Source organism: Telopea speciosissima, chromosome 11 (assembly GCF_018873765.1).
Source record: "Telopea speciosissima isolate NSW1024214 ecotype Mountain lineage chromosome 11, Tspe_v1, whole genome shotgun sequence".
NCBI classification, from domain to species: domain Eukaryota; kingdom Viridiplantae; phylum Streptophyta; class Magnoliopsida; order Proteales; family Proteaceae; genus Telopea; species Telopea speciosissima.
Genome location: NC_057926.1, coordinates 36,792,386 through 36,818,437, shown reverse-complemented (window position 1 = coordinate 36,818,437; position 26,052 = coordinate 36,792,386). Strand labels below are relative to the sequence as shown.

Genomic DNA, 26,052 nt, shown 5'->3' with positions numbered 1-26,052 from the left:
GGACGAGCATCTTCAAGCATGTACAATCCATCGTGTACTTTACCCAATCCAATCGTCTTCCTAGAGCTCAGATCCTGAAAAACACAATGGAAAGGAAAAAAGTTACTTTGCAATTAAGATCACGAGTAATACTACTAATGGAAAGAAGGTTAGTAGTAAAATTAGGAATATGTAAAACAATGGACAAAGGAAGAGAGGAAGTGCAGTTGATGATTCCTTTTCCAGATATGGAAGAAAGGGAACCATCAGCTATTTTGACCTTATCTTTCCCAGAAGTGGAGAATAACGATGGAACAGGCTAGAGGAACCGATCATGTGATCTGTAGCTCCAGAATCTATGATCCAAGGATGGGAAGCTACAGAAGCACAGTGACCATCAAATGGAATACCTGACCGGGCAAAGTGTGAACCTGAAGGAGCAGAAGGGTTAGTAGTAGCAGTAGATGTAGTAGAGGCAGCAACAACAGAAGTACTTAGCACACGTAGAAATGCCTGTAGATCGTCCTGGGATAGACCAGTGTTAGTAGCAGGGGCTGTGGCAAAAGACTCAGTATGATGAGCTTTGTTCTTTGGCTTTTTCTTGGCAGCCCTCTTAGATTCAAAGTTAGCCGGTTTCCCATGAAGTTTCCAGCTCTTCTCTTTGGTGTGGTAAGGTTTGTGACAATGCTCACAAACAACAGTGCCAGTAGTGGAACCACCAAAAGGAGTGCCAGCAGGTGCAAGAGTAGCCGGGGCAGCAGTCTGGAGGGCTAATCTATCAGTGATAGGAGGGTGCAACATGGCAGCCCTACGGCCTCAGAGGAGACCAAAGCATAGGACTGTTCAAGGGTGGGAAAAGGTTTATGGCCCAACACCTGAACCTAAATTTGGACTCCACATTCAAACCAGCTAGAAAATCATAAACTTTGATCTTCTCCACATGCTTCTTGTAAGAAGTAATGTCAGCAGCTATAGTAGGGTGATAATTAGAGAAGTGGTCCAATTGCTGCCAAAGGCTGCGCAAAGTAGCATAGTATTTGGAGACTGACAACTCTCCCTGAGTAGTGTGAAGAACTGTTTTCCTAAGTTCATACACCTGGGCGTCATTGCCAAGCTGCCCATAAGTTTCCTTGCAAGCAGCCCATATTTGAGAGGCTGTATCAAGGAGAAGAAATCCATGCGCAAGATCTGAAGTCATCGAACTAATGAGGTATGACATGAGCACCCCATTATTGGCAAGCCATCTATCTTGAGCATGACCAGTCTCAGTTGGCATAACACTGGTGCCATTAATGTGGCCAGTAAGGCCACGGCCAACAATGGCAAAGGAAGCAAACTGAGACCAAAGCAGGTAATTGGAACTATCCAGTTTGATTGGATTAGGAGGAACGGTATGAAAATCTGATTTGCCTTGGCCATCACCAATAGAAGTTGCAGTCGAGTTAACTGAGTCATTCATGATCATAGAGAAGTTGGTGGGATGAGAAACCCAAGAATTCCTTCAAGGTAAGGGCTGAAATTTGGTGGAGAATCCTCTTTCAATGGGAGAATGTATGTCTCCAAAAATCAGCAGTAGCAGACAAGGGAATCCCCTAGATCGACATTGTCAGGGTTTTGAAAAAAACCCTGTTTTGGCTGAAATCGATGGAGGGGATCCTTAAAAAAAAACGCTGTTTGGGGCTGAAACTTTGGTCGAGTGGAGTTCCAAAGGGGCTTGACCAGTCCTCCAAATATCAGCACCAACAGAAACCTGTAACTCCAAGATCGATATATGTCAGGGTTTTGAGAAAACCATGATTTTGGGAGTAATCGATCCAAGGAGGTCTTCACAATAGGTGGCTGTAGATAGGAACCTGTTCGAAAAAAATCTGCTGCAGGTCTTGATCTTAAGTTGAGGGGGAAACAATCCAAAAACTTGAAGCTTCAAATATCGCAGGTAGGGAGGAGGTTCCTATCGATCAGAATTTTCTTGCATTGAATGAGGTGAGAAAGGGCAGCAACTTGATCTATTGATCACCTCATCAGTGCTGCCCTATTGGGATAAGAGAAACAAGGGAAGAAAGGGAGGAAGAGATCAAGAGAGAGAGAGAAGGGAAAGAGAAGGCTGAAAAAAGGAGAGGGAGGCCCTAATTCGAAACCTGCTCTGATGCCATGTTAACAGGAATAAAATTAGAGCTGAATGCTTGGATAGTCTAAGGCAGACCCCAAGCCATATATTTATCATGAATAAAAAGCAATACAGGGACAAAATTGTCCCTAACTAAGCCGACATGGCTGTACATATCATAAAAGCAGTAAAAAGTCCAGAATACCCCCACGGTATTCTGGCCCATACAATCCAACAACGATGTAATGCTGTTATTTGATGTAATTAGAGTTAGAGTCCTGTTTCTTTCATTATTTTAGTTTCCAAATCAGTTAATGTTACCTTAGTAGTTAAGGATTGTGTTAGGCCTTATCTTTTTAGTGTTTGGGTCTGTTTTCGAGTCTTCTATGTAAGTTTTTAAGGGGCTACAGCCTTGTACACGATTTTGGTTAATGAGATTGAAAAAAAAAAATACAGCTTTGTGCTTTGCTCTGTGAGAGAGTATGGTGAGATGTTATTAGTGAGAGACCAAAATACGGTGAGAGGCTAGGGGTGAGAGACCTGGGAGAGAGTGGGATACTCAATCCAATCCTATCCTTCTTTTCTATTTTCTATTTTCTTCTTTGTTTTTATTTCAATCAATTTCATTGCGTGATCTGCTACAAGTTCTTCAATTGTTGCTTAGTATTTTGAAGACCAAATCAGCATTAAACATTATTCAAGAAGAACCCGCCTCGGGCTAGGTCCTTCATGATCCAGCTCTACATTATTGAATTTGGTCAACCAATTAATCATCTCATAGATATCGAATCGAAGTAGAATATCAGTCATAATAAACAGATTCAGCCAGTTATGCTTGTATTAGATCCAAGTCTGCTCGTTTTACATCTATAGACTGTAGTTCTATCATTTACAGAAGCTACATCCAAGATCTACATAGTTTACAGTGTTCCCCTTGACTTCCATAAACAAATCAGTTCCACTACCATGCGAGCAACAGTTCAGAGACCAATCTGATGTTCAAACCATAATAACACATAAATGAATGTTCAGGACAAAAGACAGATAGCTAAAAACAAACAAGGTATATATATATACAACCCCCCACCCCACCCTCCAACCCCACAAAAAACAAAAGGGTACAAGAAGAAACCAAAGCAATAAAGAAAATTAGAGCATACATTGATTAACAAACTTACCAATGGACAGTACAATTTACTGGATGAACATTACAATAAAGTCTACAACATATTAGTACGATTTGAACTACATGTGATTTTATTCTATTAGTTCCTGATAAATAAACTCAGTCAACAATGGCATATCAAGAAAATTTACAAATACACCAAATATGTTTTCATATCTTTCAGCGATAGTAATGAATTTTAATCCAAAGCAACAAGGTGGCAATCATCGAAAGCCTTTTATATATATATATATATATTTTTTTTTTTGGGGGGGGGGGGGGGGGGAGGGGAGGAGAAAGGCTCAACACTTACCTGCATATTGCCAATCAAGAGTGCAAAGAGGATGAGCCCAAAAATAGCAAGAGCTATGGAAAAGATGACCTCGCCAGGATAGGTGCTGGTTTGGAGTCCCTGGCCAAGAGTACTATAGGAAGCACCCAAAAGATACGGTATAGTTAGGATTAATAACTTGAATATGCTTGGTATATCATCAACTAAACTCTGGCTGGATTTTCCTATGTGAAAAGTAAGATGTGGACAAAATGATAAAAATAAGGGGGGAAAACCACAGGTTGGAAACCTGAATACCATTCATAGAAAAAAACACTGAAAAAACTAGTCAAACAAATGGCATAGCTATACAATTTAGAAAAGAAACCACTATATATGTACTGGGAAGGAAAAGCACCGAACACAGAAGAGGGTATGGCATTTATTTCCCCATTACAGAAAGTATGAAATGTTAGTTACATAATTAACATCAGTGGATTGGATGGAAGTAGTAATATCAATGCATATAAAGGACTAATGGAGGATTGAACGATGTTTCTCTTATTGTAAAACATTACTTATTAGTTAAAAACTTACTATGCCATGCACTTGTGTTGTGATATAGATACTTTGGTGCACATTCTTCTACCTTAATTGGCACTAGTCCTCAAACTGTAATTTGAAGTCAAAAGTCAAACTACAATTATCATTAACGTTTCTCAGCTATTTAAAATGCACTTCACCAAAAGGAATGGCCAGAATTTATGAATAGACAGGCATGTAACCTAAAGCACAAAGCTAAACCAGTCAGACTCAAAAATCCGTTGTGAACATGTGACATGTCATCAAATAAAAGATTAAATAATAAATTCCTAATCAGAAAAGCATTCAACAAATAAAATGGGGGAGCCTATGGAATAGGTAAACCCACCATGAATGATAGTGCTATTACAACTCCAAGGGAGTAGGACATGTTGGATCCAACCAGAGGCAAAAGCAACACACGGTAAACAAGAAATAGAGAACCTGGACAAGCCTCATAGATTTCTCAAACGTGTTCATCAAACTTGCAAAACAGGTCTCCACATTTCCAAAACTCTCGTCTTCACTTAATATATTCATCCTTTCAACACATGTTCCTTGAGGAAGAGAGAGCATTAAATGAACATCTAAGTATAGAAAGTAAACCATCTCTCAAAAAATAATTCTCTTGAAGTACTTTCCCAAAATATTTTTCTCCCTCTCATCCTTAGAAAAATAATAATAATTTAATAATCCAGTTTGGTCCAGAAATTGATTGAATAGGTTTAGTCCAGGGCTAATAGATGGATACTCGGATAGCACTTTGAGCGAATGTTCTGATGTTAAAAAGCCGTCCTAAATTATATTTGGGGTTGAATCTAATGATATCATTTCTAGGTATAGTTCAGCTCAGCGGGGTATCATCAGATACGACTGAACATGACAAAGCCTCACCTAACCACTTGGGGCCAGTAAAATGAATCCCATCGCACCATTACATAATATCTCAGACCATATCTTCTACTAAATCACAAGCACCCTTTTCATTTCTTACTACTTTGCCTTAAGTTATTTTTTGTCATTCCTTGTCCACTTAAAACCTTCAATCTGCACCATAGCATGTTGAGAAATGATGTATTCTCCTTGCCTAATGTTTTTATATGAATTAAGCGTTCAACACTCCAACTTCTAACCATTTTTCATCCTGATCAATCATGTAAGCAATTACCAACAACAACTTGACCACTTTGTGTACTGAAGTGATATGAAGTTCTTACTTCTTAAACTAATGTGTTGATTGAAAATAGATTTTCCAGAGATATACGGCCTTTGGTTGATGCAGTTGCGTTAGCATGGTTGGACTGGAATGACCCACTTAGGAGACCCAAGCCACGAGACGCAACTGACCCAACCCGGTTTCAGTCAAAAAAGGGGCTGGTAGATTACATAGGAGCATTCTTTTATTTTATTTTATTATAATATGGTGCGTAGATTACATAGGAGTTGTTTGGTAGTTTCCTTATTTGAATTTATTTCCTAATTGAGTAGATTTCCGTATTGAGTTGGGTTTGTATTAATATTTTAGGAGTTTTGTTTTTTAATATTTACATGTATTGCTGATGAAAATCAGAGAATGGAATAAAAAGAATTTGTCTTTGAGAAGTCTCATGGTCGTGAGCAATGAAAGACCAGGTTGGTCGTTGGATTCCCTTTTCTTGTCCCTTCCTTTCCTTTTCATCCCTCGTTATTTTGTTCTATTCCTTATTTTACTTCTGGTTCTGCTCTTCCTTCTTCATTCCTCATCTTCTTTTACGATTGCTTGAGTTTCTTAAACTGTCGTAACCTGTCTAGCATAAAACACAGCCACTATATTCCATCTTCAAATCTCCTTATGCCTAATCCTTTCATCCTCATATTTGGTGTGTTATTAGTTCTCATTCACCTCAGATGCGACCCATCTTGTTGAGTTCGGACTACCAAAGCTCTCTAGAGTGGTGGATTACATGAACAATTGCTGGTTTGGTTTGTTTCTACCGCTAGGTTTGATTTCCAGCAGCTTATTTTCAAACTAATCTTTGATTACAAGAGTTGGCTATACGGACGAAACTTGACATCTTTGCTTAATTGAGGAAGCCATGCCTCTCTACTCAAGATGGTAGTTGATTGGGATTCAAAGACCAAGAGAAAATATAGATAATTCCGTCTGTCCTTCTCATTTATGACTAAATAATGTACAAGAAATAACCACTTAACTTCCCACTAATCACTTCCTATAATAACTCCCACCCACCCCCTACATCCATCCTACCTCCATATAACAACCCACAACATATTAACGACTTGTGTAATGCAACTACCGTAACAACATGTAATCATTCCATGCGCTAACCATTACAGCAAATACTCATCCCATGCACTGATCACGTATGCACCATTATATGTATACTTATCTCATGCATACAAACCGTGCACATAGCAGGTTTGAGTGGTGATCCTTCACCCAAAGTCTTGCTTCAGTTGGACTTCTCTTGAGGAAGATCTCCTTTCTGAAAACTCCCCTTCCACTAGCCTTGTTGGTCAGGAGGTCAAAGATGATCCCTTCCCCCAATATTTTCTTTGAGAATTGGTTTCCTAAATTAACACTCCCCTTTGTCTTTCTCCCCACATATCCCCTTAATACATTCTTGTTGAGATGTTGGGAGTCATAGAGGTATAGTCCAACATCAGTTAAGTTCGGTCCTTGGTGCCTTCATATACTCGAGGAGCTATCTCCAACTAATGCCATAAGGTTTTGGGTTGGACCCTCCAACATGGTATCAGAGCCAAGGTCTGTTTGTTATCCTCCCTAAGTATATGTCCATGTGTAGAGCCAAGAATGTCGAAGCTACATGTTAGAGGGAGTGTTGAGATGTTGGGAGTTATAGAGATATAGTCCCACATCAGTTAAGTTTGGTCCTTGGTGCCTTCATATACATGAGGAGCTATCTCCACCTAATGCCATAAGGTTTTGGGTTGGATCCTCCAACAATTCTCATTCCAACTTTGCCCCTCCCTTTGTTCCTTTTACTTAGGTGATGTCCATATTACTATTATTTTCAGAATTACCCCTACCTTTTAGAATTAATTGCCAATTGATTTACCCTTCCAATAGTGTTGATGGTTTCAACTCTACAATCACTTCCCTTCACTCCATGATGATGTCTCTACAAGCCTCTATTAGCAAATTGACAGCTTTGGATAAAGGAAAGAGTCCATTCAATCTGGAGATTCTTCCAACTCTGTCCCATAAGGGGCCCGTCTCATGTTATACCACCACCACCATCACCCCCTCATTTTACACCACCGCAATACATATGGAGCTCGACGACATGATGATCTTTATGAAGTTGACAGAGGAGCGAGGCTGACTGTCCTCAATTTTTATGGAGACAACAACTCAGAACAATATCTTGACTGATCTTGCTTTGGAAATCACAAATTTTCAATTACTCTCAATATTTGAGTTGTTTAGCATTTGGGTGGACCATAGCGATCCCAAACAGGGTTTTCGAACCCGGGATTGCACCATTGGTGTTTGATAGAGCATAAAAGTGATAGAATGAATCTTCCTACTTAAACCCTGGAAACACAGAAAAGTATCATATCCTTGATATAGTACAGCCTAGAGGTTTAGATTTCTAGGATTTAGTTATGTGTAAGAAGTGGGAAGAGTGTTAGGACTTAGGACTGATTAGGCCTTTAAGAAGGAGAGGAAATTGGAAAATGATTAAGGGGCTGCAAACAGCACCTGTGAATAGTAACGCATAGAAGAGGCGGGGAAGATATGAAGGGATCAGCTCCCAACGGGCTCATTGTAGAGTTTATGTAATAAGGGTACTTTAGGAACTAGGTTGTTGTCTAGGTATCTTATATTGTATTTTCTCTTTTTTACTTTTTACCTCCCTAGGGAGGTGTATGTAATTCCTTACATCTTATTAGTGAAGTAATATAGGTATGGTAGAGATAATTCTCTAACACAACATACCACCATCATCTCTCTTCTTCTTCTCTTCTCCCTCTTCCTCTTCTTCAACCTTCTACTTTCATCTTTCTCCTTGTTCTTTTACATTCTTTAACTTCCAACTCTCATGTGAGAACTTTCTCACTAAACACAACTTCCATTCCATTCTATTCTCTTCATCCTCCAAGAGGAGTTTATGTCCTAATATAGAAAAGGTTGCTTGTGCATGAAGCTAGAGATAGCTTTTTTAAGAAGCACTTAACCTTCAAGTTCCTTAAGCTCTAAGAAATCAAAAGTTCCATCATAAAAATATGCTAAAGCAAAATGATAGAAATACCACAGCCTATTATCACTAATTACAATACTGCCATACCTATAATTACAAAAACACCCTGCAAATAAATAAGGGAAAATTACATATACCTCCCCTGTACTTTGCCCTAATTACATGTTCCTCCCCTTGGTTTTCCCACCTTACATTTGACCCCTTATGGCTGACGGTATTAGGGTGCTGTTAATTAATGGTTTGAAAAGACAATATTACCCTTGTTCTAAAACACCACAAGTAGAATTACAATGATACCCTTTTCATCATCTTCAACCTTAAAACACCCATTTCTTTCCTCCTCCACCGCAGCCACCACCAGCACCACCACCGCCATCACTACAGCCACTGCCTCCTCCTCCAACGCCACCACTGCCGCCGCCGCCTCCTCCTCCTCCTCGGACTCTTGTTCCCTAAAACTTTAAATTCACGCACTAAATGTTGACCCTTCTATCTGCAGATTATGTTTCAATTAAATGTTAGTAAATTACAATTCAGAAAAAGCTTAAGGGGTGAAATAGAAGAATCAAACTTGGATTTGATAATAGATCGAGTGGAAGATTGATTGTTCACCTTGGTATATACCAAGCAGGTGGAAGATCGAAAACCATAGAAAACCCTAAACACCAAAACCCCCAACCCCAAAACCCATCCAGAAAAAAGAAAAAGAATGAGGATAGCTCCTATCGTTTCTGCTCTGTTATTAGCTCTTCTGAACCGCCTTGCTCCTCCTTTGCAGGAGCTTCCATGGCAGGTTGTGCCCTCGCCGATGAAGCTGGAGGTTCTGATCTCCACCCCAAAAAAAGAGAAAAAGAAGCAAAAGGGCATAGCTAGCTATAGCTCACCTGGAGTTCCCGGAAGATTCCTCTTCTTCTTCACCACTGACACAAGAGCTGGATTGGGAGGAGGGTTAGGGTTTGGGTTGGTTTCCTGATGAGCAAAACCTCTGAATGTAGTGGGAGATGGGTTGTTCTCCCTTCCAATGCCCTGCTCTTGAACAAAAATGGGTACTCTATTGCCATTAAACTCTATGAAAAAACTGATCTCCGAAATTCCTCTTTCTAACTTGAATATGTGATAAAAAAATCTGTTGAATTCTGTTGTTTCTGCAACTTTTATCTCTTCCATTACATCATTGGAAGATGCCAATGGGATGAAGCTTCTTAATCTTGAGATGAAACGATTCCACACAAGACAGACGTCTCCGAAGCATTCGTTGCCTCTGTTTTGGACCCCTGAATCTCTTAAAAGTACTTGGTAGGGCTCTCGGGTGAAGCTCAAAATTGGATTTCCCAAGATTTACTTGAAACCCAATCTGATTTTTGTTTTTCTGATCAAACAAAACCCAATATCTTACAGCAGTAGCAGCAACGAATAGACCATATTCGTCTTCAAATCCATTTTTGTATGAATTTTGGGTTTCTCGAGCTGCTTCTGTTGTTTCTTGTTCTTCTCAAAGAAAACCCAGCCAATTATAATCACACTGTGATGCAGGCTGTAATCTAACTTGACTCATCCAAGGGTGAGGTTGGAACTTGGAATTGAAAATTTTTCAAATTGGCAAAATGGGTGGTTTTCTATCACCGAATTGTAATTATGTTGTTCCCTTTTTTTCATTCAACAATGAATCCCTCCAACTGAAGCTGGAACCGTCGATGTTGGTGGAGCTGCCTTGGGAGCTTGCACTGGCAGAGCTAAAGCTACCATCGGTGGTGTCGTTCTTGGTGTTGCTACTGGGGCTGGGGTTTTAGGTGTGGTCGGTGTGGTTGCAACAGCGGGTGGTGATGAAACTGACGTGACCAGAGTAGTTGGTGGTATGGCAGTCGGCGTTGCCGTCGGGGCTTGACCGTTGACCATCGCAATGCAAAGGAGGAGGAGGAAGATGAAGGAGGGTAAAAGGGTCATCTGACAAGGACCCAAGGTTAGTTTAGGGATTATGAAAAATCTAACTATGCCACATCAGCACCTAACAGACGGATGCTAACGGCAGGGGAGGAATTAGTAATTTTTGAAAAACTACAGGGGAATCGTATGTAAGGTGGGAAAACCAAGGGGAGGAACGTGTAATTAGGGCAAAGTACAGGGGAGGTATATGTAATTTTCCCAATAAATAAAGATACAATATTATCCTAAGAAAAACAAACTCAAACCCCAAGTTTGAACTACTGAAAACAGTCTCAAAGTAGACTAAATCCCTTGCTAGCCGCGTTCCCCATCAAAATTCCTAGATTTTTTTTGGGTTGGGAGGGGGGGAGGGGAGAATACTCAAAATACTGATTAAAAAAAATATGCTATCAGAAAAACCAAACATTCAATTTTTATATGCTTTAAACAGTAAGGAGTTAAACTTCTATCCCTTAGCCCCATCTTACTGCTTTTCAGCTGTCAGAGAAAAGGACAGTATTAACCCTGCAAATCCTTAACAGGTCAACTCCAGAACTAATATCTTCTCCACTCCTTATTCCCTCTTTGGTCACACTTACACCCACCTTCTCTCTCTCTCTTTCCCCCCCAACACCAAATCCACCATTAAAAATTCTCTCTCAATTAGGGAGTAACTATCACTAACACTGCATCTAAAATTCATGATCTGATTTCCCTTGCTTTTCCTAATAAATTTGTGGTCTTAAATCTGTGGAACCCGATTACTGGGGGAATTAAATCTAAACAGGGTTACTCCTTTAGAACATTAGCATAGCTCCATATCTCAGCAGTCTTTAAACATGATCTTTTAAGTAATTAGTTGAATCTTTATAGGGAGAGAAAGTATTCAAACACAGCACGGAAATTGATAGGTTAGAATTTTGACATGGGAGGATATCCTGTAATGGTCTTTGCAGATCCCCCCAGCTTAAAAACACATGGGCTTCAATGATGAGGGGACACCATGAGTTTTAACACCATCCAAGGTTCATGTTTTTGGTTTTGATCCTGGTTTTGAGCCTAGCCGAAACCGAAATATTTTGCAAAACCAAGAAATTTCGGTCAAAACCTGGAAGGTTTCAGTTGCTGTTTTGATTGATGGTTTTGAGGCCCGAATGGCCAAATTAAATTCCAAAACTTTTAGGACACCCTATTTAAGGTCCTTTGAACATAGTGGAACCCTTAGATTGTACATATATATATTTATGATATTTTGACTTTGGACCAAAATATCATTTTTAGTACTAGAACACACGTAATTCAATTAAAACATCTAAAATATGCTTTAGGAATGAATAACCATAAAATTAGAAACCATTTCATAATTATCAATATTCATGATTATCACAAGAATATGGGAGTGATTTGGCAAAAAAAAATTGAGGTTTTCTAGGAAGTTCCCCTCTTTGGAGTCAAAACTAGCGAACCGATACCAAAACTCGAAAAGTGGTTGAAATTTCATTGAAACTGTGAAATTCGATCGAAACCATGCATTTTATACAAAGGGTTTGACCGAAATGATACTGAAAATATGAAACATGGTCGAAATGTCACTGAAACTGAAAGATTTCGGTCGAAACCAAGGAACTAAAACTCGCATCTCGCGAGATCTCGGTTTTTTTAGACCTTGAGACGAGATGGTCTACGAGTTATAAAGTTACAATATCTCGTCGAGATCTCGGGTCGATCCAGATCTCGACCCAACTTATGTTATAAAAGTGCCATATTGAGATAATTCGAGCTAGCTCGACCATAGTTGTCATGGCGTCGCCATGGCGTCCTGGCGCTGGAGAGGGCTGCATGGCGACCTACGCCATGGCGACCCTCTTTGATTTCTTCTTCCGACTCTCTTTCCTCTTCGATTTCTTCTTCCTGTCTTCGATTTCTTCTTCCCTCTTCGATTTCTTCTTTCCCTCTTCAATTTCTTTCGATTTCTTCTTCGATTTCTTCTTCTTCTGTCTTCTTTCCCTCTTCGATTTCTTTCGATTTCTTCTTTCCCTCTTCGATTTCTTCTTCGATTTCTGAATTTTCTTCTTAAAACTTGAGAAACAATAGAGAAAAATAAAACATGGCTTGAGTATACATCTATTAACACATTAAAAATAGAGAAAATAAAAATAAAACATGGTCGCCATGGCGACATGTCGATATATCGACGTGACACTCCTCCACCGACTTGGATCGCCGTGACGCCGTGACAACTATGAGCTCGACCAAGAGGCTGCTCTACTGCTGCTGCCACTGGTTTTTCACCATTTTTGGGCTGGATTTCTTCAGAGAAGCTGGTGCCAGAATCATTCAGCTACACCAAAGCAAGATTAGTGCATGATTTGTGGTTCTTTACATCAATTTTGAAGAACTTTTGAAAGGTAACCATTTTTTCCCCAAATCTTTTTTTTTTTCAAAAAAATTTGTTCAAACCTTGGTTGATTCATGTCAATTTAATATATGTTACATAACTTTGGCCGATCTATAGTACCAAGTTTCAGACCCAAACTAGGTCTAAAACCCACCGAAATCAGGTTTCGAGTTGAAAAAAAAAAAATGCACCAACTCGACCGAGATCTCGAGACAACTTGGTTTTTCCAAGGTCGAGTTGGGGTCGAGTTCCGAGTTTTAGTTCCTTGGTCGAAACATTGCAATTCTTCAGTATTGCAGGCTGTTTCGTTTCAACATGTGAAATTGAAATATTTTGGTTGGTTTCGCGAAATTTTGTCAAAACCTTGTAATACCATCTTTATATTGATATGATGACTGCAATTTCATTTTGATGTCGAAGAAGCAGTACATCAGTTCCTCACTGTGCTTATAACAGTAAAATATTTCTTGTTTCTCATTCTAACATTAACAAAGCCACACAATTGTGCGTGAGAGAGAATGAACCAAACTTACTATATACATACATTCTGCAAGCATTTTGTTCGGGGAAGCCAACATTGGTAGGGTATTAGAATCATTCTTTCAACCTCCTGTTTTTTTTTTTCCCTCCTTTTTATGGACAAACCTTCATGGATTTATGAAATGGCAGGATGGAACCTTGCATATGCATGTTTAGAAGTATTGTGCTTATAAATCAACCACGTAATATAACACATGAGCATGATGCATTCTAATACATGCATATCCTGAATCAGCTCATGATATAAATATGAAGTTGAAACAGAATTTTCCTAATTGCTTAACATTCCATAATGCATGTAACATATCCACCATTTACACAATCATTGCGAAACATAATGGAAGCCATTGACTATCAATAATGAGGAAGGAAAATTAACAAGCCAAGTTACCTCAAATTTTGTAGACCCCACCATAAACAGTAACAATATTTAGACAGGAATAGCCGGGATGCAACAACACCAGATGTCAAAGCCTGTGTATATATTCCAAAATTGAAATCTCCTTCTGGATTACATGCCGTACTAAGTACACCTTCACTGATATCAAGCCAGTCATCATAACCTTTCATTTGCCAGTTGCCACAATACAAATAATCTTGACTGCATTGCTTGTTAGCCTGACAAGCCTTCTTCCAGCAAGCATTATTGCGTTCTACTGCCAATAAGTACCAGAAAGCACCAACTATCTGCAAAAGATCCCTCTAGTGGTGGTCAAATATGGGTCATAAACTGCTTGTAAACATCTATATTGCAGTCCAACTAATAACTGGAGACCAAGAGGCTGGAAGAAGAGAGGTTCAGAGATTTGTTCTATGATTGAACTACTTCAGAAGAAGAAGCTCACATGCCTTTTAAGTAAAGCCATGGACAGGAAACAACTGTCTGCAGGCAAACGTCACAAAAATGAAAGGAGCATGAACTACCACATTATGTACAGTACCTAGACCCTTAACCAAACATCAACCCCGTCAGATGACCACAATCACACAAGCTGTCACAATCATTTAGACTGCCAGTAAGAATATCGGTAATGGTCAATGAGGAAATCTGCAAAATGTATATTAATAGACAAATCCTATTTCCAACATGGTTGATTCTGCATGGACCCATCGAAGCAGCAAACCCCTTGCCCATCCAAATGTTCAGAAATATAGGATGAAGACATTTTCAAGATCAAGATATGCACATTCATCTTTGGGTGGGAAAAGATATTGCTATAGAAAAGTTCAGAAAGCCTTATCTCCCTATTGTAGTGGATCCAGTGCCCAGGAAAGTGATCCCTACTTTGTCAACTTTAAAATAACTCACACTTTATCAGTTAGGATTGCTAATAATAGCAAAGAAGGGAGAATATTGAATAATGCAATTATTGAAGGTGTAGTGATGGTTCTGTTTAGTAACTGTGGTGATAGTTAACTATTCATGATGATGTTTATCATGTGTGGTGTTGTTTACGTTGTTAAACTTAGTATACCATGGGGGTATTTTCTTTGTTTTGGTTGTAGTTGAGAATGAATCTTATGAGTCACTTATTATATAATACACTGCCCAGGCTCACGGTGCTATCCCCACACAACACGTGAGATAGGTTTTCCCGTAGTTCTCTCTTCCTTCTTCTCTTTTCTTCTTCATCTTTCTATACGCATGGATGCCTTTCCTTTTTTATTACCTTCTATTTTGTGTAATACAGCAACCTTATTTATATGTAAGACCATAGAGCTCAATCCACGATTAAATGAATGAAGAAAATATTTGCTTTGTGCAATGAAAATCTGTGAGGCAATGAGGTGAGAGACCTCTGGGTGAAATACCCTTGGCTGAGATAGCCTTCTCCCTTCTTCCCCTTTCTCTTCTCCAATCTATACCCCTTTTCTCCCCTATTCCGGATTTTATTTTTTCCCTGCAAATGTGAGAGCAACCGACACTCTAAATCACTGCTGGAAATCTATATATCAACTGAAGATATCCTATTGAGTTGTTGCTACATATTGCTGTTCGATGGTAACCTCATCCCCTTTCATTCACTGTTGCTGTGTTTCTTGAGTACTAGTTAGTTAAGTTTTGAGTCTTAATTTTGACCTGCGATAGGGATCAATAGGCTGTTGCATATGGTTCTGTTTGGCTGTGTTATATATATATATATATATATATATATATATATATATATGTATTGGGTATTGTTGGGAGTTCTAAGGATTTAATTAACCCATTGTTGCCTACTGTTGGCACAAAAATATATTATAATTTCAGATGGGTTTAATTTTGTGATCCTGTCTGGGGTTAGGTTAGTTGCTGAGGTGTAGCTTTACATCATCTGTTCATGTCCTCAGCAACAATATTTTCTTATGAAGATGGGTATACTTGTGGTATTCAGCAACAAAATTCTTTTATGTGGTTCCCAGCAACCTTATGCGGCTACTTATGGTTTCCAGCAACCTTATGCTGCATTTGTGGTTTGCAGTAACCTATACTACATTTTTGTCAGTGATCCGTAGTAACTTATACTGCGCTTTTATTAGTAGTCTGCAGTAACCTATACTGCACTTTTGCCAATGGTTTGCAGTGACCTATGCTGCTCTTTTTATCCGTCTTCTTTGTGAAGATTACAACTTGCCTTCCTTGAGCAGGGTTTATGATGTTGCTATAATATTTTGGATTGCAATTGGTATTCTTTACCGCTTATTTTGTTCGTTGTTGTCTAGATTTATTCTAAACAAAAATTTTCCTCTACAATTGGTGCTGATGAATGGTGTGCTTGAGTTGGCATAGCTACCAGAATGAAATTCTCTCTGTGCTCACTAGTGTCTACGGCTGCTATATATGTTCAAGACTGGTTCTATTGTTAATATCTATTCTTATTGTTCCAAGCTAGAGCCTTTTGAGATATATATATATACACTCCAGCTTGAGGGGTAGTGTTAAGATATGCACCACAAGGGTATTTCTATCATAACCTACGGTAACTTAGTATGTTTAGTTGTTATTGACCACAATAAAGGGAGTATCTCTATCATGGTGTAAGTCCAGTTGCTTAGTTGTTTTATTGTTGGGAAATTTTCACGTACCTCCCCTGAGGTATCATGTAATTACAAAAACACCCGTCAGTTTTGGAAAATTTCGCATGCCCCCCTACTTTTCTAAAAAGTTAACACATGCCCCCATTCCGTTAGTGTAAGATTAACAACATTAAAATCAATGGGTAAAGTGACATAAATGCCCTTGCAAGAAAAAAGAAAAAACCTGCAACTCATCTTCTCCAAATCGTATAGGGTTTGAAAAAAGGGAAGATGAGTTGCAGGTATCCTTCCTGGTCTATCAATCGATAGATAAGCAATACAATCTCAATAAATTTCCAGAAAAAAATTGTGGAAATTTTCACACATCCAAGTTGGGCTGACCAACCCCAACCACTGCATCACTTCATCCCTCTCTGTTGGTGAAGTTTCAGCTGGGCACTGAACCTCAAGTCTTCTTCCAACATTCTATCAGTTCTTCTTATTATTATAAACTTGGTTTCTGCTCATTATGAATCCATCAAAGAGCTTGGGCCATTCCATATGACAGGGATCAATGAGGTCCTCTGCACCCAAGAAAAACAGAGACCCAAGAGCAGGAAGCTCTCATTCATGAGTTCCAATGTTGTAGACCCTTACTCAGCACATATGGTAAAAAACCCACAACGCCAATTACCGGGATCGCTCTTCCACCATCGAAGTCCTTCTCTTTTTCACCAAAGTGCTCTCCTGCGGTTACCCCCTCAACCCACCTGATGCTGTCTCTTTGCCCCCATGTATTGCTGTGGACATGGGAGCGCATTTCCGCTTCATCAGTACTTTGTATCGAAACACGCCCGTGTTTATTCCAGAAAGAAAGAGGGAAAGAAATCTGATGGTGAATGATTGTATCGTTCTCAACTCATCGATTCAATTCGATTAATTTTTACAGGGTCTTTGATCTCTGAAGTCTTAACAGGAAAGAAGCTTTAGTTTTAAGCAATCTCATTGGAATTGGGTCATCTTCATCATCAGCATAATCATCTTCTTCTTTTCAATTGTTGGAGTTATGTTTTCAACACCTTTACGAAATGGAAAAAATGAAAAATCTGCTGAAACCCAAATCAAATCCACAACAGCAATTGAGAAATTGGCAGAGGTGTCTCAGGCAAGAGTGCCGCAACATCAAACGCCAAATCTGAGGTTAGTTTCTCCTCGGCTTCATCCTCTTATTTCCTTCTCTTTCCCCAATTCCATTTCTTTACCCATCACTGTGTATTTCTCTTTTCTTATTATTATTTCTTTTTCAGCCTGCAACTCATCTTCCCTTTTTTCAAACCCTAAACGATTTGGGGAAGATGAGTTGCAGGTTTTTTTTCTTTTTTCCTGCAAGGGCATTTTTGTCACTTTACCCATTGATTTTAACGTTGTTAGTTCTACACTAACGGAATGGGGGCATGTATTAACTTTTTAGAAAAGTAAGGGGTACACGAAATTTCCCAAAACTGACGAGTGCTTTTGTAATTACGTGATACCTCAGGGGAAGTACATGAAAATTTCCGTTTATTGTTTTATTCTGTTTGTAATTACTTGTAACTTGACTTATATTCTTAGTTGGTTTTCTACAAAGAATATACTTTCTGACAAGGGTGTTGACCCCAATCATGGTTCGAGAACTCAGTTTCCGACCTAGTTTCAGTCAGGCCAAAAACCGAGTTGTACAGAGATCTCGGTGAGCTGGTGCACTTTTTTTTTTTTTCAACTCGTTTGATGGTTTCAGTGGGTTTTGGACCTAGTTTGGTTATGAAACTTAGTATACAATCTATTTTAGGCTATTTAAAGACAATGACACTATCAAATTTTCCAAAATCAAAGTCCAAATAAGAGTTTGACTTAGTGGGAAACTAGGACAGACAGTTATTTATGGCAGAAACCAGGACAAACACTTATTTATGATGATGGCAGCCTATCATGCGGTATTTGATGATGGTTCTGATATATTTTATTTAGGTAACTTCCAATGATAGAGGCCTCTGTCTACATATATTTTCATCACCACCACAAAATTTGTCTAGTCTTTTCAAAAAAAGTTTTAGGTAACTTCTAGAGACCCCCGATGAGTTTACGGGGAATGACAACAAGGCTTAAACAGGTGGGGTGGGTGAGAGGTTGGAAGAGTGGAAGATAGGAAAAGACGAATGCTTAGCAACTCGGGTGGGAAGAGGTAGGGGGGTATGCCCCTTTGTGGGGATTAAGCCAGAATTGGGGTGTGGGGTATGAGGGGGGGGGGGGGGTTTCCTTGTTGGTAGGAGGTTAAGGGGGGGGGGGTGGGGGGGGGTTTGAGCCAGTTACTATGGTAACTTCCAATGATACTAAACCCGGTCCATCATCAAGTGATTCTTCCTACAGTCTTCTTGATGAAGTTCTTCAGTTGATGCGTCGAATATAGAGTCTTGAGACATCTACCTCTACATCTACTGGGGCTTCCACTTCCGCTACTACTTTAGCCCATGCAAGTACACCTGCTTTCTTTACCACCACTTCTACATCCTGGATTATTGATTCAGGGGCTTCCGCCGATATGACTGGTAAGTCATCTTTATTTAATTCATTTTCTTCTGACTCACATTCTACCTCTATCATTCTTGCAAATGGCACCTCTACACCTGTTACTGGCCATGGTACAATTCCTCTTAACCCTAACATCACTCTTTCCTCAGTGTTGCATGTTCCACAATTTCCATTAGGTTTTCTTTCTGTTAGCCAGTTAACTAAGGCTCTCAACTGCTTAGTAACCTTCTTTACTTCTCATTGTATTTTTCAAGATCTTCACACAAGGAAGACGATTGGTGGAGGTTGTGAGAAGATGGACTGTACTACCTCTATTGTGCTGCCCCTTCTGCTTCCGCTACTGCTACCACAGTTGGTGGGGTGTCTCCTTTCCAGTGGCATTGTCGGTTAGAACATTTGTCTTTGTCTAGGTTGAAACTTTTGTTTCCTCAGTTTAAGTCCTCAGATAGGTTAGAATGTGAGGGTTGCGAGTCGGGAAAGCATCAACATGCTTCTTTTCCCTCTCAACCTGTGGCCCATGGTCCTTTATTTTCTTTAGTTCATTTAGATAATTGGGGTCCTTGTCGTACAAGTAATAGGCATGGTTTTCGGTACTTTGTCACTTTTGTGGACGACCGCTCTTGTTTTACTTGGTTGTACCTCTTGAAGGACCGTTCAGAGTTTTTATCCATATTTCACAATTTTTATAATGAAATAAAGACTCAATTTAGTACCCCCTATTAAAGTTTTTCGTTTTGATAACGCTTTGGAATATGTTCAAAATGAAATTTCTTCTTTTTGTGCTACTCATGGGATGATTCATCAGACTAGTTGTTCCTATACTCCACAACAAAATGTAGTAGAACAGAAAAATAAACATTTACATGAGGTAGCTTGAGCCATTATGTTACATATGCATGTTCTTATCCCTACACCTCCACTGTAGCCTGTAGGTTTATCGGCGCAAGAAGCCATCGGGGCAACACAGTACAGAAGTTACTGTTCCAACTCCATCGCTACCTGTACCAACTTTAACCTCTGGTGCAGATCCTAGTCCTCTTGTGCCTGCTAACTTACCAATTGTACTTGATGACTTACCCATTGCTCTTCGTAAGGGTACACGCTCATGCACTCTTCGTAAGGGTACACACTCATGCACTAAAAAATCATTGGTTGTGTACCCTATTGACAAATTTGTCTCTCTATCCCATCTTCCAGCTTCCTATCATAGTTTTGCTCTCTCTTTGTCTACTCATACCATTCCTACGAATATACTCCCTGAGTGGAAAACTACCATGGATGCTCTCTTGACTCGTAATACTCGGAGCTTAATGGATTTACCTCCTGGTAAGGAGTAAGGACCTGGTGAAGTGTCGGCGGGTTTATACTACGAAATTTTCACGTACCTTCCCTGAGGTATCATGTAAGTACAAAAACATCCGTCAGTTTTGGGAAATTTCGCATGCCCCCCTACTTTTCTAAGAAGTTAACACATGCCCCTATTCCGTTAGTGTAGGACTAACAACGTTAAAATCAATGGGTGAAGTGACAAAGATGCCCTTGCAAGAAAAAAGAGAAAAAAACTGCAACTCATCTTCCCCAAATCGTTTAGGGTTTGAAAAAAGGGAAGATGAGTTGCAGGTATCCTTCCTTGTGTATCCTTTCTGATTCAGTTTGATTTAGGGTACTCAGAATCCTGATTCCTTCCTCCTTTGCAGACCAAGCTTCATCCTCACTCTTGCAATTTTGGTATTCAAATGAAATCTCACATTTTGCGATTCTAAACAACCTTTGCCAAATTTAGTCTCAGATCAGTATATTATCTTAGGTGGAAAAATTCATGGCAGGCGGTGGGTAATAGTCGGAAGAGGAAGAGAGAAAGTTTTATCTCCACTCTGTTTCTGATTCATTAATAATTTCGCGGTGAAGACGGTTGGAGCTCCGGTGCTGTCCTGCATAGAACTTTGGGGATCCAGCCTTTGATCTTCTATTCGAGGCAGGGATCCGAGGTAATTAAGCAATCATGTATAATTAGTTATTTTGAAGTCCTAGATTTAGCTCAGTTCTATTCGTAATTTTTAACAAAATCGATCCAATTTTTGTTAAGATCTAATTTTTCGTTGTAGGCTGGACCCGAAATTTGACAGACGCTAATAATTTTCTTCACGTTTGGCGATGACATTTGGATTTTGAAGGAAATCAGAAAGTTTTGTAAATTGTAGGATTTAGAGGTTTAAAAGATGGGTGTTATATCGAGGAACGGCCAGTCTGTGGCAGTCTCTGTTTCTTCTGCCTGGGGATGCGTGCGAGGTCTAGGCAGCCTGTGAAGAGGTACAAGAAGCTGATCACAGATATTTTTCCTCGTTCGCAGGTCTGGCATTTGATTCTTTGTTAAATTTCCCTTCGCTCTCATTTCATTAGAATTAAGATGGTCGCAATGTTTTTCCACCTAAGATAAGAAGCCGAGGATGAAGCTCGGTCTGCATAGGAGAAAGGATGAGAAAGGATAGACCAGGAAGGATACCTGCAACTCATCTTCCCTCTTTTCAAACCCTAAACGATTTGGGGAAGATGAGTTGCAGGTTTTTTCTCTTTCTTCTTGCAAGGGCATTTTTGTCACTTTACCCATTGATTTTAACGTTGTTAGTCCTACACTAACCTAATGGGGGCATGAGTTAACTTTTTAGAAAAGTAGGGGGCATGCGAAATTTCCCAAAACTGACGGGTGTTTTTGTAATTACTTGATACCTCAAGGGAGGTATGTGAAAATTTTTCGTTTATACTATTAAGTATCACTCTGATGGTTCTGTTGAGTGGCTAAAAGCCCGTCTGGTTGCCAAAGGATACACCCAAACTTACGGATTTGATTACTTTTGAGACTTTTTTGCCAGTTGCCTGATTGAATTTTGAACGTCTTATTATCATAGTCCGAAATCTTGCGAGATCTCGCCGAGATTCTCGGTTTTTCGAATTTTCGAGTCGAGATGGCCTACGAGGTATAAAAGTACACTTTCTCGCCGAGATCTCGGCTATATCTCGTTTCGAGTGGGTATCTATTTTATGTAAAATTCAGGAACAAAAAATTCAAAATCTCGCCAAGATCTCGGGTCATCGGCATGGTTTTGGGTATGGGCCAAGGTCAAAATTGACCCATTTAACTTATCTAAAGCAACCCTCTAGACAAAACTCGGCGAGATTCTGTCAGGAGGGCTGTTTACTCTATTGTTGCTCTCTCTTCTCACTTCTTCTCTCAAAGTCTCAATTCCTCTCTTCCCTTCTTCATTTTTTGCTTGGATTCAAAGCTTTGGAAGGTGATTTTGCTGCCAAATTGAAGATTGAAGCTCACTTTTGCAAGATTGAACAAGTTTTTGAAGGATTTTTGAAAGGTAACCCATTTTTCCTAAATCTATTTTTTTCAAAAAAATTGATGAAATCTTGGTAGATTCATGTGATTTTGAGTTATGTTACACAACTTTGGCCGATCTATCACTTGATGGAGGCCGGATTTTTTTTGGATTATTAAATTTTTTATTATAATTTCTGCAAAAATAAATGAATTTTTTCAAAAAAGAAATTAAAAAAAATAGGATAAATACTTATTGTTTGGATGTGATTTTGATATATGTTAGACAAGTTTGCATGCTCTACAGCCTCATGGAGTCATTTTTTTTTTCACCCATTAAATTTTTTTTTTTTTTTTTTCAGATTTAATAATAATATTATGAAAATAGTTAAAAAATAGTTAATAATAGTTAAAATTAAGGAAAAATACCTATTTTTGTTGGAAAATTATGCAAAACATTTGTACATAATGTCCAACTTCAAATGATGTCAAATACATCATTATGTTATAATATTTTATATTTGAAGGTATAATTATTTATAATAAAAATTGTAAATATTATTTTTAATTAATAAATAAATACTAGGGTTAGGAAATAAATAAGAGATAGGTATTTGATTGTTCTAGTAGCTTCATATTATGTTTAATAGTTAGGAATACAATACTTTAAGTGTTTAATACCTTACTTTAAGTCTGTAATAGTTACTAATACATGTTTTTTTATGTAACAGTGTAAAAAATAAGATATTTCTTACACAATGGGGGATATAGCATGACTACATGGAGTCCCGATGTCTGAGGACAAAAAAAGGTCAAAGTGTAACTACTGTGGAAAAATTCTAAATTCTGGAGGAGCAACTAGGTTAAAGGAACATTTGTCTGGTCTAAGCAAGGATGTTGCCAAATGCCGAAATGTTCCGAGCCAAGTGAAACTAGCAATGGCACAAAACTTGAGAGGAGTACGAACAAAGAAAGTTGAGAGGGAAAGACAACAAATAGCTTTTGATGAGGCAGTTCTAGAGAGGCCTGGTATAGAGATCCGTGGAGGAATAGGAGATGATACTGAATATAGGCCTATACCTGGTGAGTTCGAATCAGAGGCTGAATGGAGGATTTACCAGCAGACTTTGGTAGAGAGTAGGCAAAGTTTTCATTTTGAGAATATAAGAGCATATGAGCAAGCAAGAGGAGCTGGTAGATCTGGCTTAGTTGCACCAGTGCAACAAGATGAGAGGAGGAGAAGCACTGGCACAAGAGATATCCCACGGCCCCAAGCCCGACCACGAGCACGTTCCCTAGATACCATTTTTGAGCAGGATCCATCTACCTTTAGGCAATAAGATGCCTTCCAGCCAACCATCCCGTAAGTGTTTGGTGGTAAACAAGAGGAAGCACAGAAAGCCTTCAGCAAGTTCATGCTATACAATGGCATTCCAGCTAATGTAGCACAAGGAACATATTATAATGCATTCCTTGACGCTACAGGGAGGGCTGGCCTAGGATGGAAGGGGCCTACACCATATGAGTTGTATAATGTATATTTGTCTAAAGAGGTAGAGGAACTGAAAGAGTACATAGAGGGTCTGAAGCCAAGGTGGGACATATATGGGGTTACTCTTATGGCTGATGGTTGGACTGGACCTACTAGACAGTCCATTATAAATTTCATGGTGAGTTGTAATGGGAAGACTGTCTTCTTGAAGTCTGTTGATGCATCAAAGCATGTAAAGGATGCATCATACTTGTATAAGCTACTGAGGCAAGTGGTGGAGGAAGATATAGGAGCAAAGATCGTTATCCAAATTGTGATGGATAACGGTTCTAATTTTAAGAAGGCTGGAGAGAAATTGATGAACAAGAAGAGTAAGAGGATCCGCCTCTTTTGGTCTCCATGTGCAGCCCATTCTATTGATTTAATGCTGAAGGACATGGGGAAAAAAGTTTTGGTGGCTGGTGTCGTCAATAGGGCAAGACAAGTGACCACCTTTGTGTATAACCATGGTTATGCTTTAGCCGTGATGAGGGAAAAATGCAAGGGGGATTTAGTGAGGCTTGGTGTCACTCGATTTGCCACCAATTACATTGCATTGAAGAGCATTCAGATGAAGATAGTAGGTCTGAGGTCAATGTTTGCAAGTGACCAATGGTTTACTTGGCCAGGTTCTAGGACAGAAGAAGGGAAGGCAGCACAACAGACCATTGCAAGTGATCAATTTTGGAAGGACTTGTATAAAGTTGTTGCCATATTAGAGCCAGTGGTGGCAGTACTAAGGATGGTTGACACGAAGAAGAAGCCTACCTTGCCCCACATATATGCTGCTCTACAGAAGATGAAGGAAATGGTCCCAGCTGCAATACCTCGAAGTACTCACTCATACATTAACATCATTGATGAGCGATGTGAGAAGCACTTGAGTCATCCCTTGCATAAAGCTGATGAGTTCAACATTTCAACATACTTTAAAGTTTAAACTTTATATGAGTTTTTACATTTACATATTCAAAACTCAACAGTATTAAGTCACTAACAAGTTATATTCGTGGTTTCCCTTTGACTAGCCTACTATTTGAATCCAAAGTACCAGTACTCGCATAATCTTAGGCTAGACACGGATTTGTTACTGGCAGTTGAAACTGTTATTGAGAAGTTGGAGGTCAATGCCAAGACACAATCTGACTGCAATGATGACGTGAGAGTATGGGATTTTGGTACTTTGGTAGTAAGTAAAGGAATGTAATTACTAAGTAGTAAATACTAATGCCTCTAACACTGTTTGAAATTTAATATGAAAATAGATCAAATTCTTCAGAGAGGCCTCAACAAGTTCCAGTCGAAAAGCCGCAGTGGAGAGTAGACAAAAGTCAGACCCTGGTAGGTAGCAATGTGGCATGACATTACATTTATGAATTATAATTTTATCCCTTTAGAATGCACATATTCTTAATATTCTATGTTTATAATGCAGCTGAATGGTGGGTGCTTTATGGTACAAGTTCACCCAACCTGAGGAAGGTAGCAATCAAAGTGCTCTCACAAACTTGTTCATCCTCTGGGTGCGAGCGCAACTGGAGTACATTCGCATTGATACACTCAAAGAGGCGGAACAGATTGGGTAGTCAACGACTGGAGCAGCTGGTGTATGTGCATTATAATATGAGACTAAGGATGAGGCACATACGTGAAGAATTTGAGAACAATGACAAAGATCCCATCGAACTAGCCAACATATTCCAGGAGGACTCTGATGATGATGAGGATCCCCTATTCCAGTGGGTGAGGGATCGTGGTGCACCAAAGATGGATGAGCCTGGAGGTAGGCCCGACTCCACCATTGCGTCCGTAACCAGTACAGATGTTGACGACTATATGTCGCAAGAGGGGCGTGCACATTCTCAGTCACCGAGACTTTTTGAGGATGTAACAGGAACTGCTCCTGATGATGATGATGATGGTGATGGTGATGACCCTGTTGGTAGTGGTGGCGGTGGCGGTGGTGGTGGTGGCATGCAGAGTGGTGGTTATTATGATGATCGTCATAAGGGGATACGTGAGCAATACCAGTATGATGTGGGGACGCAGGGAGACCCTGTGCGTTTCACAGGTGAGTCTCAGTTTACACATACCACACAAGATCAAGAACATGGTGGCCACAGCAAAACGTGCAAGAGAAGGACGGGTCGCAAACACAACCAACCTCAGTATGATGACATGGGTATGAATACCATGCTACCAAGTTTTGGAAGCATGAGTATGGATACTGGTAGTGAGCATCAATCGTGGCAATCATATCAACCTCATCATCACTATGATTATGGCCAGGAGAGCACCGGTTCTGAATATAGTGCCTATGGTCAGTTTGGCCAGTCAACACATGAGTATGACTATCAAAGCAGTGGGTCTGGCATTGGGTCCAGCATTGGGTCCACATTCCCAGTCCCATACATTCCTCAATATGACAGTAGCATAAGCAGTG

General features: G+C 39.5%; 1 protein-coding gene across 1 annotated transcript in view; it reads right to left on the bottom strand.

Moving 5' to 3' along the window:
- The window catches only part of LOC122646087 (probable cyclic nucleotide-gated ion channel 5), a 110,091-nt gene that overhangs the window by 12,516 nt on the left and 71,523 nt on the right, over positions 1-26,052 (bottom strand). The window contains exons 5-6 of the mRNA XM_043839562.1: positions 13,583-13,878; positions 3,565-3,676 (exon numbers count right to left, since the gene is read on the bottom strand). Coding sequence (XP_043695497.1) covers positions 3,565-3,676; positions 13,583-13,878 — 408 coding nt within the window. The remainder of the gene's footprint in view (positions 1-3,564; positions 3,677-13,582; positions 13,879-26,052) is intronic.